A 14,259-nucleotide genomic window follows, 5' to 3' on the forward strand; every position below is an offset into this window, starting at 1 on the left:
TGCTTCAATAAATCACTCAGAAAAAGCTGGAAGTGGTGCTGTGGCTCCAAGTGGTAGAGCATTGGCCTTAACCACAAAGAGGCTCAAGGATAGCACCCAGACACTGAGTTCAAGCCCCAGAACCGGCAGGAAAAAAAAGAAAAGAGATTGTGACGAAGTGGATGAGAACCGGACTCGAACCCACGGCTGCTCAGGCTCTGGTTTCTCCTGGCATTTATTCTGGCGGCTCCCGCCTCTGACTCCTCCCCTTAAAACTCCGCCCAAACCCTCGTACCGCCCCCGGCCCCGCCCCCTGCACGCAGCCCAGCGTCCCGGAAGTGCGTTCTGCGAGGTGGGGGGGATGGCGCGGAGCACGCCGGGAGTTGTAGTTCTTGCGTTGGACGGAAGCCGAAGCGGACGCGCGGCGGCATGTGGCACTCAGTGTTGGTGCGGGAGGCCTTGGTGGTGGCGGGCCGGTGTCGCGCTTTGGGGCCTCGTCTCGCTGCCCGCGTGCTCGCACAATGGACGCCTGTGAGCGGCCTGGCCCTGCAGCGGAGCCTACACGTGTCGGCGGCCCGGCCTCTCCCGCTCATTCCCATTGTGGTGGAGCAGACGGTACGGCGGCTCGGCGAGGACACGGCCCGGGGCTGGGAGGAGGGCCCCTCCCCCCGCGGCTCCCTGACCTCTCACCCCCCCCCCTCCACCCTCCAGGGTCGCGGTGAGCGCGCCTATGACATCTACTCGCGGCTGCTGCGGGAGCGCATCGTGTGCGTGATGGGCCCGGTGAGCGCCCCGCGCCGCCCCGGCCCCGTGTCCGGAGCCCGGGCCAGGCCGAGCCCCTCTGAGCCCCTTCCTCCCGTCAGTTCCCCCTCCAAGTCGCCCCTCCCGATCACCTGCGACCCCCAGGTCCTCTCCTTCCTGGGCCACAGGCCCGCCCCAGACGCGATGACCCCGCCCCTACCCGCATACCGACCCCCCAAACGCGGCCCCCTCTTCCAGCCCTCTTCAGGGTCCTGAACTCTTCCTGACCTCCGCCTCCACTCTGTGTGTGTGTGTGTGTGCGCGCCAGTCCTGGGGCTCGAACTCTGCGCCTGGGCGTTGACCCTGAGCTTTTTTGCTCAGGGCTGGTGCTCTACCACTTGAGGCACAGCTCCACTCCTGGCTTTTTGATGGTTCATTGGACATAAGAGTCTCAGGGAGGGCTGGGAAGGTGGCTCCGTGGTAGAGCGCTTGCCTTGCATGCCTGAGGCCCTGGGTTCGATTCCTCAGCACCACATAAGCAAAAAGAAAAAAAGCCGGAAGTGGTGCTGTGGCTCAAGTGGTAGAGTGCTAGCCTTGAGCTGAAGAGCTGAGGGACAGCGCCCAGGCCCAGAGTTCAAGGCCCCACGACCGGACCCCCCCCAAAAAAAAAAAAGAGTCTCAGGGACTTCCCTGCCCAGGCTGGCTTCGAACTGCAATCCTCAGATCTCAGCTTCCTCAGAAGCTAGGGTAGCTAGGATTACAGGTGCGAGCCACCAGCAGTGCCCTGCGTTCCTGACCCATCTTATTTGGGCTCTGCCCCCCTCCCTCTTCCTGATTCCTTGACCCAGGTCCCTTCACCCTTCCGTTAAATCTTCTCCCCACTTCCAATCCACCCTGCCCCCATTCTCCCCTCATACAGATCGATGACAATGTGGCCAGCCTGGTTATTGCACAGTTGCTGTTCCTACAGTCCGAGAGCAACAAGAAGCCCATCCACATGTACATCAACAGCCCTGGTGAGCAGGGCCTTTCTCTGGGCAGGGCTGCTCCTCAGGAGGTGCCAGGGCTCTGGGCACCAACATCCCTGGTCAGGGATGGCCAGACTGAAGTAAAGGTGTGAACATTCTTCAGAAACCCTAGAGTATCTTGAAACTATAAAAGCTTGCCTGTCGTGCCTGTGTCCACCCCCAGTACGCATGCTAGGCAGGTACTCTACCACTTGAGCTACTCTCTTCAGTTGTTTTGCAGATAGGGATTGTCTCGCACTTGATCATGATCTTTAGTATGACAGGTGTATAGCACAGAGCCCAGTTTATGGGTTGAGCTGGGGGGTCCAGTTAATCTTTTGTCCAGGCTGGCTTAGAACCTTGATCTTCCTGATCATCACCTCCCAAGTCAAGACGCCTGATGTATTTCTTTTTTTTTTTTTTTTTAATCTGTCCTGGGACTTGAACTCTGGGCCTGGGCGCTGTCCCTCAGCTCTTCAGCTCAAGGCTAGCACTTTACCACTTGAGCCACAGCGCCACTTCCAGCTTTTTCTGCTTATGTGGTACTGAGGAATCGAACCCAGGGCCTTGTGCATGGCAAGGCAAGCGCTCTACCATTGAGCCACCTTCCCAGCCCCTGCCTGATGTATTTCTATTTCTAACTTTTAGATTCAGTACCACAAACCCACAGCTGAATTCATCCATATCTTTTTTTTGTTTTGTTTCATTTTTGTTGGTCATGGGACCTGAACTCTGGGCTTGGGTGCTGTCCCTCACCTCTTCAGCTCAAGGCTAGCACCCTACCACTTGAGCCACAGCACCACATCTGGCTTTTTTCTGCTGACATGGTGCTGAGGAATCGAACCCAGGGTCTCGTGCATGCAAGGCAAGCACTCTACCACTAAGTCAACTTCCCAGCCCAGACACATACCGTTTTTTTTTTGTTTTTGTTTTTTTACCAACTTGATTATGTCCACATTTTGAAATTGCTTATTTTTTTCCAGGTGTAGCAGTACACTAGTGTACACTAGTAATTCCAGCACTTTGGAATCTGAGGCAAGAGGACCATGAGTTCAAGACCAGCCTGAACTCAGAAACTCTGTTTCAAACAGACCAAAAAAAGCTTTTTCTTGTCCCATTCCCAAGAAAAGCATAGCTGATTTGGATCAAGTACTTAATATATGCCAGACAATTTTCAACCAGCTTTTTTTCATCCTTATTCCAAGTGGTAGGCATGGTTTAGTTATCTCCAATGTAGGTGGAGAAACTATGGCTCAGAGAGGCTGAGTAACTTGCCCAAGGCCACACAGAGGATAAACTGTCCAGCTGTGGCTCACACAGTAAGCACTGCAGGAAGATGACAGGACTTAACGTCTTAGCTACCACTCTCCTCTGGTTTGTTGTTTCTCATGGGAAATGCCTAGATCTGATCCCCTTGGCCTTATCCAAATATGGTGACAATTATCTAGCTCAGATATCTCCCTCCCCATGGCTCCATGACACCCATTTCCCCACCCCTGGACCACTTATACTTAGAATCTTTGCTGACAATGACGCCTCTCAGAGCCCTTCCCAGGACTGGGGTGGAGTGGGGTGGGGGAGCATGACCCCTCTCCTGCACCTCTGTCCGCAGGTGGCGTAGTGACGGCTGGCCTGGCCATCTACGACACCATGCAGTACATACTCAACCCCATCTGCACGTGGTGTGTGGGTCAGGCTGCCAGCATGGGCTCTCTGCTTCTTGCTGCCGGCAGCCCTGGAATGCGACACTCACTCCCCAATTCCCGCATCATGATCCACCAGCCCTCAGGGGGCGCCCGGGTGAGTGAAGGTCTAGAAGCCCCTCCCTCCCTCCCTCCCTCCCTCCCTCCCTCCCTCCCTCCCTCCCTCCCTCCCTCCCTCTCTCCCTCTCTCCCTTCCTTCTTCCTTCCCTCCCTCTCTCTCTCTCTCTCTCTCTCTCTCTCTCTCTCTCTCTCTCTCTCTCTCTCTCTCTCTCTCTCTCTCTCTCTCTCTCTCTCTGGGTACAGAGGGAGATCTAGACAGCAGTGATTGGGCAGAAATCTGGTATAGTGTCTAGATTTTCTCTTTTTGCTGCTACAGTGGTTTGAACTCAGGGCCTTGCACTCACTGGGCTGGTGCTCTACCATTTGAGCCATGCCTCCAGTCTGATGTTTTGCTGATTCATTGGAATTAAGAGTATCTTTGATTTTTTCCTGCTGGCTTTGCATCTCCATCCTCAGATGTGAGACTCCTGAGTAGCTGGGATTCCAGGAAGGAGCCACCACAGGTTTCAAGGTGAAAGGTGACGCTGGTCCAGCGTGCACAAGGCCCTGGGTTCATCCCCCCGTATGACAGTAAAGAAAAAAAAGAAGTGGGCTGGGAAGGTGGCTCAGTGGTAGAGTGCTTGGCCTTGCATGCATGAGGCCCTGGGTTCGATTCCCCAGCACCACATAAGAAGAAAAAGCTGGAAGTGATGCTGTGGCTCAAGTGGGAGGGCTAGGCTTGAGCTGAAGAGCTGAGGGACTGTGCCCAGGCCCAGAATTCAGGCGCCATGACTGACAAAAGAACAGAAAAAAAAGTATATGATTGGGAGGACCAAGCAGGGTAAGAGGGGACTGAGAAAGTCCTCCAAAATCCAGCCTTCATCTTCCTGCCTCAACCCCCCAGGGCCAAGCCACAGATATCGCCATCCAAGCAGAGGAGATCTTGAAGCTCAAGAGGCAGCTGTACAACATCTATGCCAAGCACACGAAGCAGAGCCTCCAGGTGATTGGTGAGTACCGAGCTGGCCCCGCCCCACACAGGCCCCACCCCTGGCCTCATGCGAACAGAGCCCTCCTATCTCCGCAATGCTGGGGGGGGGGGGTGCCAGTGGTGGCCATCTTGCCGTCCTGCCCCCAGTCCACTGTGCTCGGTGCAAGATGTGCATTACTTCTGCCTCAGTACTCCCAGGTTCAGCGTCGCCCCTGGGGAGCGCCACAACATGGAGGAATCTCCCCCCCAGCCAGTGAAACACAAGCGGATGCTCTCACTACAGTTACCTAAACCTAAACCATAGTAAAATCAGGAAGGGCACGCTGGTCACGGCTGGGACCCCAGCACTCGAGAGGACCCCGAAGAGGATCCAAAGCCAGCCTGGGCTGCGTAGCAAGTCTCCCCAGCTCCACAGCAGGAACAGCGGCTGTGTGCTGTCACAACAGTGCCTGTTCCGAGGTGTGGGGAGCAGGTGGTAGGGGCAGGGTGAGAGTTGGCCTCACTGGTGTCAGGGTGTGCTGGCCAATGCTGTTCCTCCTACCTGCTGATGGGGATGTTGGTCACGTGGGTCTAATACAAAGTGGGAAAGAAAAACTGAAATCAGTGTGGGGGAGACGAGATGCGGAAGGGAAGCTAAGGCCACACCAGGCCTGCCAGAACCAGGACTGTCTCCCTAGCTTGAGGCTAGAAGTCCAAGGTTATGGTTCCATAGGACTGATCCCTGGCTTGCGGATGACTGCCTGCCTTCTCCCCTCATCCTCACATGACCTTTCCCCTGGCCTGTAAGAAGTCTCTTCTGCACCCCTGTAATCCTACCAACTCAGGAGGCTGAGATCTGAGGATCATAGTTCCACGCCAGCCGAGGCAGGAAAGTCTGTGAGATTCTTTAGCTCCAGTTGACTAGCAAAAAAGAAAGTTAAAGAACAATGCCCAGGCCCTGAGTTCAAGCCCCAGTACAAGTACACACGAGCTCATGTGCACGCGCACGCCCACACACACACACACACACACACACACACACACACACACACACACACACACACACACACACACAGAATTCTCTTCTGACAAGGGCACTAACACCATACCTGGAGACCCCACCCTTATGACTTCAGGACTTACCCAGGCCCCATCTCCAAATACCATCCTACGGAGGCTTGGCGGTTCCACACAGCAGTTTGGGGAGCTGTGCACATGGCTCCAGGCTTCTGCTCTCACTGGGTGCTCTGCCTCCCACAGAGTCGGCCATGGAGAGGGACCGCTACATGAGCCCCATGGAGGCACAGGAGTTTGGCATCTTGGACAAGGTCCTGGTCCACCCGCCCCAGGATGGTGAGGATGAGCCAGAGCTGGTTCAGAAGGAGCCTACCACGCCACCAACAGAGCCACCTACCCCGGCCAGCACCTGAGTGCCAGGCCCCTGCTGCAGGGCTCAGAGGGACCTCTCAAGGAACTTTGGACGTTGGGGTGCCCCCTTGGTGGGCAGCCTGGCTGAGACACTGTGATTTTAAATTAAATCTTTGTGATCTTCTACACAAACCTTGGCTCACTGCCCTGTGACAATGTGCTCACTCCCGGGTGCCACCCAGCCTCTGGCTGCTCTGTGTTCTTCATTCCATTCTTTTTTTCTTTTTTTTTGGGGGGGTAGGGGGGTCCGGTCATGGGGCCTGAACTCTGGGCCTGGGCGCTGTCCCTCAGCTCTTCAGCTCAAGGCTAGCGCTCTACCACTTGAGCCACAGCACCACCTCCGGCTTTTTTTCTTTTTGCTTATGTGGTGCTGAGGAATCGAACCCAGGGCCTCATGCATGCAAGGCAAGCGTTCTACCACTGAGCCACCTTCCCAGCCCCTCACTCCAATTATTGAATCAGCCCTTCCTCAGCAAACTCCTCAGCACTTACTTAAGGCCCGGGCTGGAGAGGAAACACAAACAGGGGCTTCAGATGGCTCACTGTGTCCTCGTGGGGCAGTCAGAAAGGGAAGCTGCAATTCTAAATGAAGTGGTCAGGGAAGGCCTTGCCAAGAAGGTGACATTCCAGGAGTCAAAGGAGGGGCCACGTGTGTGCACTAGAAAGGAGTAATCCAGGTAGAGGGCACAGCCAGTGCCCGAGTCCTGTGGCAGACCTGTGTCTAGTCTGTGGGGAAACCATGAGGCCAGTTGCCAAGGGAGAGAGAAGGAGGGACAATCAAGAATTGGAGGCTAAAGAGACTGGGAAGGTGGCTCAGCTGTACAGTGCTTGCCTCGCATGCATGAGGCCCTGGGTTCAATTCCTCAGTACCACATAAACAGAAAAGATCCAAAGTGGCACTGTAGCTCAAGTGTTCAGTGCTAGCCTTGAGCTGAAGAGCTGAAGGACAGCGCCCAGGCCTAGAGTTCAAGCCCCATGACCACCAACAACAAAAATTGGAGGCTGAGATCTAGAGGATCAAATTTCAAAGCCAGCTTGGTCAGAAAAGTCCATGAGAGTCTCCCAAAATGACCAGCAAAAAGGTAGGCTGGGCTGGGAATGTGGCTTAGTGATAGAGTGCTCACCTAGCATGAATGAAATCCTGGGTTCAATTCTTCAGTACCACATACACAAGCCAGAAGTTGATGTTGTAGCTCAAGTAGTAGAGTGCCAGCCTTGAGCAAAAAAGAAGCTCAGGGACAAAGTTCAAGCCCAGGACTGGCAAAAATAGAAATTAAAAAGCCTGGCTGGGTGCTGGTGTCTCACACCTGTAATTGTAGCTACTCAGGAGGCTGAGATTTGAGGATTGTGGTTCAAAACCAGCCCCGCAGGAAAGTTTGTGAGACTCATCTCCAATAAACCACCAGAAAACCAGAAGTGGTACTGTGGCCTAAGTGGTAGAACTGTAACCTTGAGTTGAAGAGCTCAGGAACAACACCCAGGCTCAGAGTTCAAGCCCCACAATTCACACACACACACACACACACACACACACACACACACACACACACACACAAACTAGGCAAGCCAAACAATGGAACATAAGGCCCTACAATCCTCTAACTCCCACTCCCCAAGGAGGAGGGAGCTAGAGCTAGGCCTGATGGCTCATGCATGTAATCTAGCACTCTGGAGTTCAAAGTCAGCCTGGAATTACAGGTGTAACCCTGTTTTATTTAGAAAGCATGGCCACGCCGGGCGCTGGTGGCTCACGCCTGTAATCCTAGCTACTCAGGAGGCTGAGATCTGAGGATCGCGGTTCAAAGCCAGCCCGGGCAGGAGAGACCGTGAGACTCCTATCTCCAATAAACCACCAGAAAACCGGAAGTGGCGCTGTAGCTCAAGTGGTAGAGCGCTCGCCTTGAGCTGAAGAGCTGAGGGACAGTGCCCAGGCCCGGAGTTCAAGCCCCATGACCGACAAAAAAAAAAAAAAAAAAAAAAAAAGAAAGCATGGCCACACCACAGAGTAATGTCACCATGTAAGATTTTGAAAGACAAGGACAGTGGCTTCTGAGTGATGTGGAGTTGTGGGATGGCAGGTGGGGGAGAGTAGCCTGACACCAATGAAGTCATCCAGCTGAAGATGAATGGTGGAATGAGAGGAAGCTGGGCTTTAGCACTTGGGTAGAAGGAGAGAACTCAGTCTGCAAAACCAAGCTGCTTGGGGCTGGGAAGGTGGCTCATTGGTAGAGTGCTTGCTAGCATGGATGAAGCCCTGGGTTTGATTCCTCCATACCACATACACAGAAAAAGTCGGAAGTGGTGCAGTGGCTCAAGTGGTAGAGTGCTAGCCTTGAGCAGAAGTTCAGGGACGGTGCTCAGGCCCTGAGTTCAAGCCCCAGGACTGGCAAAAATAAAATTTAAAAAGCCCCAAAACTATCGAGGAGGGGACAAAAATGAAGTCTTGCTTTCACCTTTGATCCAACCCTCTACTCTGCAAACTGGGCCGCCTGACACTTGAGCCTTCATCTCACTGTGCTTGTATTCTGCCATTGACTTCTAACCCTAGCCAACTCCTTAACATTGGCTTTATCCCAAATCTCCCAAAGACTCAAGCCCTTGGCGCCCAGACACCGGGTAGGAGGTCAGAGTAAAAGAGACGGTGCTGAGGCCGAGCTGCCGACCGACTTTGGACACAACCAATGAAATCTAAGCAACTGACTAAAGGAGGCGGGCTCTAAAGGAGCCAGAAGCTTGGGAGGACGAGCAAGGAGCAAGAGGCGGGACTCTGAGAAAAGCCAATCGCTGGGGTGCCTGGCGGACTACAGCCAATGGCTCTACAGAGAGGGCGTGGCCCTAACTCGGGCCTCTCACGGCCGGGCCAGGAGGGCTATGGCCGGGAGTGGAGGGCTGGCGCTGCGGACGCTAGCTGGGTCTGGCTGGGTACGGGGCTCGTGCCCAGCGGTGCTGAGTCGCCTGAAGAATGCGGCTGTGGTGCGGCCTGGCTTCCTGAGCAAGGCCGAGGAGGAGACGCTGAGCTGCGAGCTGGAACCCGAACTGCGCCGTCACCGCTATGAATATGATCACTGGGACGCGGTGAGGCCGGCGAGGACGAGGTCGTGCTGGGGGCGGGGCCATGGTGGGAACGGTACTTCCGGCGGGGGCGGGGCCTAGGACAGCGGGGCGGGGTTGTATTGGGGCGGGGCCATCGGAACACTATTTGAGGTGGGTGGGGCTAGACCGCGAGGCGGGGCCATCCGGAGGATACCTACAGCGGGGGCGGAGCCTGTGGTCTCGGGGGCGGGACACGCAGCTTTGGGACTGGGGACCAGAGGCCTCCCGGAGGCCGCTGGGCTGTGCTGTGGGTGGCACCTAAAAATAGGGGTCTATGGGACGGATCTGTGGCGGGGCGGAGCCTGGAATTCAGGCAGAGGGTTGGGAGCTGTGGGATGGGGAACCTGGGGACCTGAGAACATCTTGGGAATGAGGGCAGGGACATAACTGGAGACAGGATCCTGGAGGCCCAGGCGTTGTTAGGGCCCAAGGGTAGAGGCAGAAAACGATGTGGAAGGAGATGTGCGAAGGAGCAGCGTTTGGGGTGGGACTGGACCTTGGGCAGAGATCCTGTGGGGATTTCAAAAATTGCTAGGATTGTACCTAATGCTAGGTTATAGGGGCCTATAGATTTCATGCCTAGATTAAGGCATGGAAGGATGAAGGTAAGGACTGTGGTCATGATGGGAAAACCAGTCCATTGTTCTGGACTCTGCCCCTCTCTCTCATCCTGGTCTCTCATCCCCAGCTTCCAGGCTTGACCTGAGCCCTCTACTGAATTTTATTTATCATTGCTGGAGATAAAACCCAGGACCTTGCTCATGCCAAGCACACACTCATGGCTGAGCCCAGCCCTTGACCCCCAACTCTCTGTGCAGGCCATCCACGGCTTCCGGGAGACAGAGAAGTCCCGCTGGTCAGAAGCAAGCCGAAATATTTTGCAGCGAGTACAGTCAGCTGCCTTTGGCCCTGGCCAGACTCTCCTGTCCCCAGTGCATGTGCTGGACCTGGAGCCCCGAGGTTACATCAAGCCCCACGTGGACAGTGTTAAGGTGGGCAGAGACCCAGTGGCTCAGAGCCCTCAGCTGAGGTGCACAGACCAGGCTAGAGCCTGACCCACCCCATGCCCTCTTCCAGTTCTGTGGAGCCACTATTGCTGGCCTGTCCTTGCTGTCTCCCAGTGTCATGCGGCTGGTGCACACCCAGGAGCCAGAGCAGTGGCTGGAACTTTTGCTGGAGCCAGGCTCTCTCTACATCCTAAGGTACGGCCCTACCTCCAAGGACATGCCAGGTGCCCACCTTGACTTTGAGAACTTCATTCAGTCCTCACGGCGACACTGCAATTACCCTGGGCAGGCACCAGGGGCAGCAGAGAGACCCAGACCTGGTCTACCTGGGACGGAGCAGTCCTTGGTACCTACTCACAGCCAGTTTTCTCATACAGGGGTGCGGCCCGTTATGAGTTCTCCCATGAGATCCTTCGGGATGAAGAGTCCTTTTTCGGGGAGCGTCGCATTCCCCGGGGCCGACGCATCTCTGTGATCTGCCGTTCCCTCCCTGAGGGCACAGGGCCAGGGCAGCCACCCCGAGCCTGCTGATGGCCAGGCTGGTCCCCAGTTTCTCGCACAGACCAGACTTTTGGATGAAGCTGGAGAAGGAACAGCCCAGCCATCCTCCACTGGCTGCCTGCGGGTCCTGAGGCCTGCACAGGGCAGCATCGGCGCACCTGGTGCCATGCTGGCTGGTCAGGGTACACGCCACACAGTCACAAGGCCAGGAGAGCAGCTTCTTTATTACACTCATTGCTGGTGCCCCTGCCCATCTCCCCCTCCTTCTAGTCTTTTCTGTATTCAGATCTCCAATAAATATTAGCCAAGTGAGCTCTTCAAGCCGTAGCTCTTCTACTCATGGCTCTGGGGCACCCGGGTGGCTGGTCACCCTCAGCCACAGCCACAGGCAGCCGCTGAGAGCTGGGGCAGCCGCTGCCAGCGCAGGCGGTCATCGAGAAAGGCCACATCAGCATAGCGGGTGGGCCGACAGCAGGGTCCCCCGTGGGCTCGGCCCTGGCCCCGCAGCCGGGCCAGCATGAGGCCGTGCTGGGTGCGGGCGCCACGGAGGCAGCTGCCAGCGCAGTAGTGGAAGATGACCTTCTCCTCCGAGGCATAGCCCAAGCCCAGCTCGGCCACCGGCAGGGTCAGGCTCCATAGCTGGCACGCAGTGGCCGGGGCTCGGCGAGGGCGGGGCTGGGGCTGGGGGGCACCTGGGGGAGAGAAAGCATTGACTCGGGGCAGGTGTCAGCAGAAAGGTGATGGGACGTCACTGGGGGGTCTTCAGGGGTCCTTACCTAGTGGTGGTCTCCGGGTCCCTCCAGTTTCTTTCGTCGGCTCAGACAAGACTTGCCCTGTAGGCACTGGAGCCTGCTGAGTGGCGTCCAGGCTCCAGCTGAGCCCCAGCTGCAGTGACAGGAAGAGCAGACACACACACAGGACTCTCCCTGTGGCCATTGTGACAGGTCTTGGGGCTAGGGGAGTCCTGGGCCCTCAATTTATTCCCGGGCCTCACTGGGGACTTAACCTCTTCACCACCAGCCATTGTAGCCAAGGGCAGGTACCGAGTCCCGCCCAGCTCACCCCTACATACTCAGGGCTCAGCCTCTACTCCTACCCATCCCCCCCCCAGACCCCGCTCCTCCTAACAGTGATGGGGCTCACCCCCACCCCACCCACCCAGACATTCCACACACCCATCTCCAACACCCCTGATGCTCCCTGATTTACGAGTGTCATGCATGCAGCCAAGGCCAAGCCCCGCCCAGGCATCCAGTGTCCCTGCTCCACTATCTGGTGGGAGAGATGGGGACAGAGTCCCTCAGTGGGGTCCCCTCCCTGTGAAGGTAGCTCAGGAGCACCCCTGGCATCCCCCAGGCTGGGAGGGGCTTGAGCTGCTCAGGCCCTTCTTGGCTCCTGCCTGGATCAACATATCATGATCTGTCTCCGGGCCTGGCTGAGCCAGCTTCAAAACAGGAAAAAGGAGAGGCCTGGTGGCAGCCCAGGGCTTGGACACAGCAGCCAGGGACTCCCCTTCCTGGAAAGCCAACCTGAGGACCTCATGGCCGTAGCCCCATCTTAGGGTCACCAAAACACTGACACTTATAGGGTCCAACATGCAAGGTCATGGCCAGATACAGGATCTGGCACCTTCTATGCCCATCCTGGTACAGCCCAGGGAGGTGGCATCAAGTGGCAGTGCAGTGCCTGGCACAGAACTCCAGATAACTTTTAAGACAAAGGACTTAAATATGCTTGTTTCCCATTTGAGGTGCTTGGTACCAACCAAACATCAAAGAGGTTAAGGCAGGCATCCATGGCTCACATCAGGAGGCTGAGATCTGAGGATCACAGTTTGAAGCCAGCTCAGGCAGGAAAGTCAATGAGACTTCTCTCCAATTAAGCACCAAAAAGCCTGAAGTGTGAGCAAGAGAACTGGGGGTCCTATATAGGGTACCAGCCAAAAAAAAAAAACAAAAAACTTAGGACACCTCACAAGATTGGCAGGAGGGCTGGGAATGTGGTTCAGTGGTAGAGTGCTTGTCTAACATGCATGAAGCCCTGGGTTCAATTCCTCAGTACCACATACACAGAAAAATACAGAAGTGGGGCTGGGAAGGTGGCTCAGTGGTAGAGCGCTTGCCTTGCATGCATGAGGCCCTGGGTTTGATTCCTCATCACCACATAAGCAAAAAGAAAAAAAGCCAGAAGTGGCGCTGTGACTCAAGTGGTAGAGCACTGGCCGTGAGCTGAAGAGCTGAGGGACAGTGCCCAGGCCCAGAGTTCAGGCCCCACGACCGGACCCAAAAAAGAAAAAGCAAAAGACAGAAATGATGCTGTGGCTCAAATGATAGAGTGCTAGCCTTGAGGAAAAGAATCTCAAAGAGCTGGGTGCCGGTGGCTCATGCCTATAATCTAGCTACTCAGGAGGCTGAGACCAGAGGATATTGGTTCAAAGCCAGCCAGGCAGGAAAGACCATTAGACTCCTATCTCCAATAAACCACTAGAAAAACTGGAAGTAGCACTGTGGCTCAAGTGGTAGAGCGCTCACCTTGAGCTAAAGAGCTGAGGGACAGCACCCAGACCCAGAGTTCAAGCCCCACGACCGACCAAAAAAAAAAAAGCTCAAGGACAGTACCTAGGCCCAGAATTCAAGCCCTAGTACTGGCAAGGAAATAAAAAAGGGGGGCGGGGGGCGGGAAGGTAACTCAGTGATAAGAGTGCTTGCCTTGCATGCATGAGGCCCTGGGTTCAATTCCTCAGCACCACATAAGCAGAAAAAGCCAGAAGTGGGGCTGTAGCTGAAGTGGTAGAGCGCTAGCCTTGAACTGAAGAGCTGAGGGACAGCGCCCAAGCTCAGAGTTCAGGCCCCATGAGGGACAAAAAAAAAAAAGATTGGCAAGAATCAAAACATGCTGCTAGGTGTGGCCAGCTGATAGAACTGGTAGTTGTGTGGACTCTTGGGCAAAAATGCAACTGCAAATTATGGCCTTCTACCTACGAAGGCCTTAGGAGTTGTCCCAGCAGAGTTATGATGCCTTTATCACTGGAACCTTGTGAACACAAGCCTGTGTTAGTGACTGTCCCAGTACCCAAACCAGTCATGCCAGCACTTGAACCCAGGTGCCCTGAACCCAAGGCCCCTGCCCTTCACCACTGGGTCACACTGCCTGTCCTGGTGAGTGTGGTGCCTTAGACCAAAGTCCACAAGGCAGGCCAAGAGCAGAGCTGCCTCCTCGGCCTGCAGGCCAGTAGAAGGTGGGGCAGACATTCCTGGGAATTAGCCTGTCACCTCAGGCATTTGAGCGTGGTAGAATGGGGCTTCCCGCCATGGGATCCCCACTTCCTGCCTCCTGTCAGGCCACTGGGGATGCGGGTTCCGCTCAGCCACGTTACTGTCTAGGAATGTGGAACAGCCACTCCTACAGAACGCCCACCGGGCCGTGCTGGACAGAATAAGTGTAACATCAAGCCGACCAGGGAGAAAGGGGACCCCCAGAAACGTTGCTGGGAGACGAAAACCAGGGCTCAGACACCTACCCTAGCGACAAGGGTTTGGGCTCTGATGGACACGCAGCCAGAACCAACTTCACCTAGCACAGGCCTATGCGTCACCGCTCAGCTGGCAGAAGCTACCTGCCAGCCAGGACTCCTCACCCCAGGAAGGGACCTGTCAGGGAAGAAGACGGGAGATGGCAGCCGGCCCGAGCCCTGCGGATGCTAGGTAAGTCCTAGGGATTAAGATGCTTAAAATAAAAATACAGAAGTATGAAGGAAGGAGCCAACATCAGTCTCCTAATTCAACGGTCCA

The 14,259-nt window shown here is 55.6% G+C and overlaps 3 protein-coding genes across 3 annotated transcripts; 2 read left to right on the forward strand and 1 right to left on the reverse strand.

The window, feature by feature from the left end:
• The first annotated feature begins 361 nt into the window (after positions 1–361).
• On the forward strand, positions 362–5,999 carry Clpp (caseinolytic mitochondrial matrix peptidase proteolytic subunit). The gene is made up of 6 exons (XM_070008087.1): positions 362–594; positions 691–762; positions 1,640–1,736; positions 3,340–3,527; positions 4,374–4,479; positions 5,700–5,999. Exons 1-6 carry the CDS (start codon positions 409–411, stop codon positions 5,867–5,869), a joined length of 819 nt encoding a protein of 272 aa, XP_069864188.1. The 5' UTR covers positions 362–408; the 3' UTR covers positions 5,870–5,999.
• A 2,713-nt stretch (positions 6,000–8,712) lies between these two features.
• Positions 8,713–10,789, forward strand: Alkbh7 (alkB homolog 7). Its single transcript, XM_070008283.1, has 4 exons — positions 8,713–8,942; positions 9,779–9,952; positions 10,038–10,162; positions 10,345–10,789. Exons 1-4 carry the CDS (start codon positions 8,739–8,741, stop codon positions 10,496–10,498), a joined length of 657 nt encoding a protein of 218 aa, XP_069864384.1. The 5' UTR covers positions 8,713–8,738; the 3' UTR covers positions 10,499–10,789.
• Positions 10,785–11,526, reverse strand: Pspn (persephin). The gene is made up of 2 exons (XM_070008285.1): positions 11,245–11,526; positions 10,785–11,160 (listed from the first exon to the last, which is right to left on the reverse strand). Exons 1-2 carry the CDS (start codon positions 11,402–11,404, stop codon positions 10,841–10,843), a joined length of 480 nt encoding a protein of 159 aa, XP_069864386.1. The 5' UTR covers positions 11,405–11,526; the 3' UTR covers positions 10,785–10,840.
• Between the last annotated feature and the right edge of the window lie 2,733 nt (positions 11,527–14,259).

Source organism: Dipodomys merriami, unplaced genomic scaffold (genome assembly GCF_024711535.1).
Source record: "Dipodomys merriami isolate MVZ:Mamm:240054 unplaced genomic scaffold, mDipMer1.0.p SCAF_70, whole genome shotgun sequence".
Classification (NCBI taxonomy): domain Eukaryota; kingdom Metazoa; phylum Chordata; class Mammalia; order Rodentia; family Heteromyidae; genus Dipodomys; species Dipodomys merriami.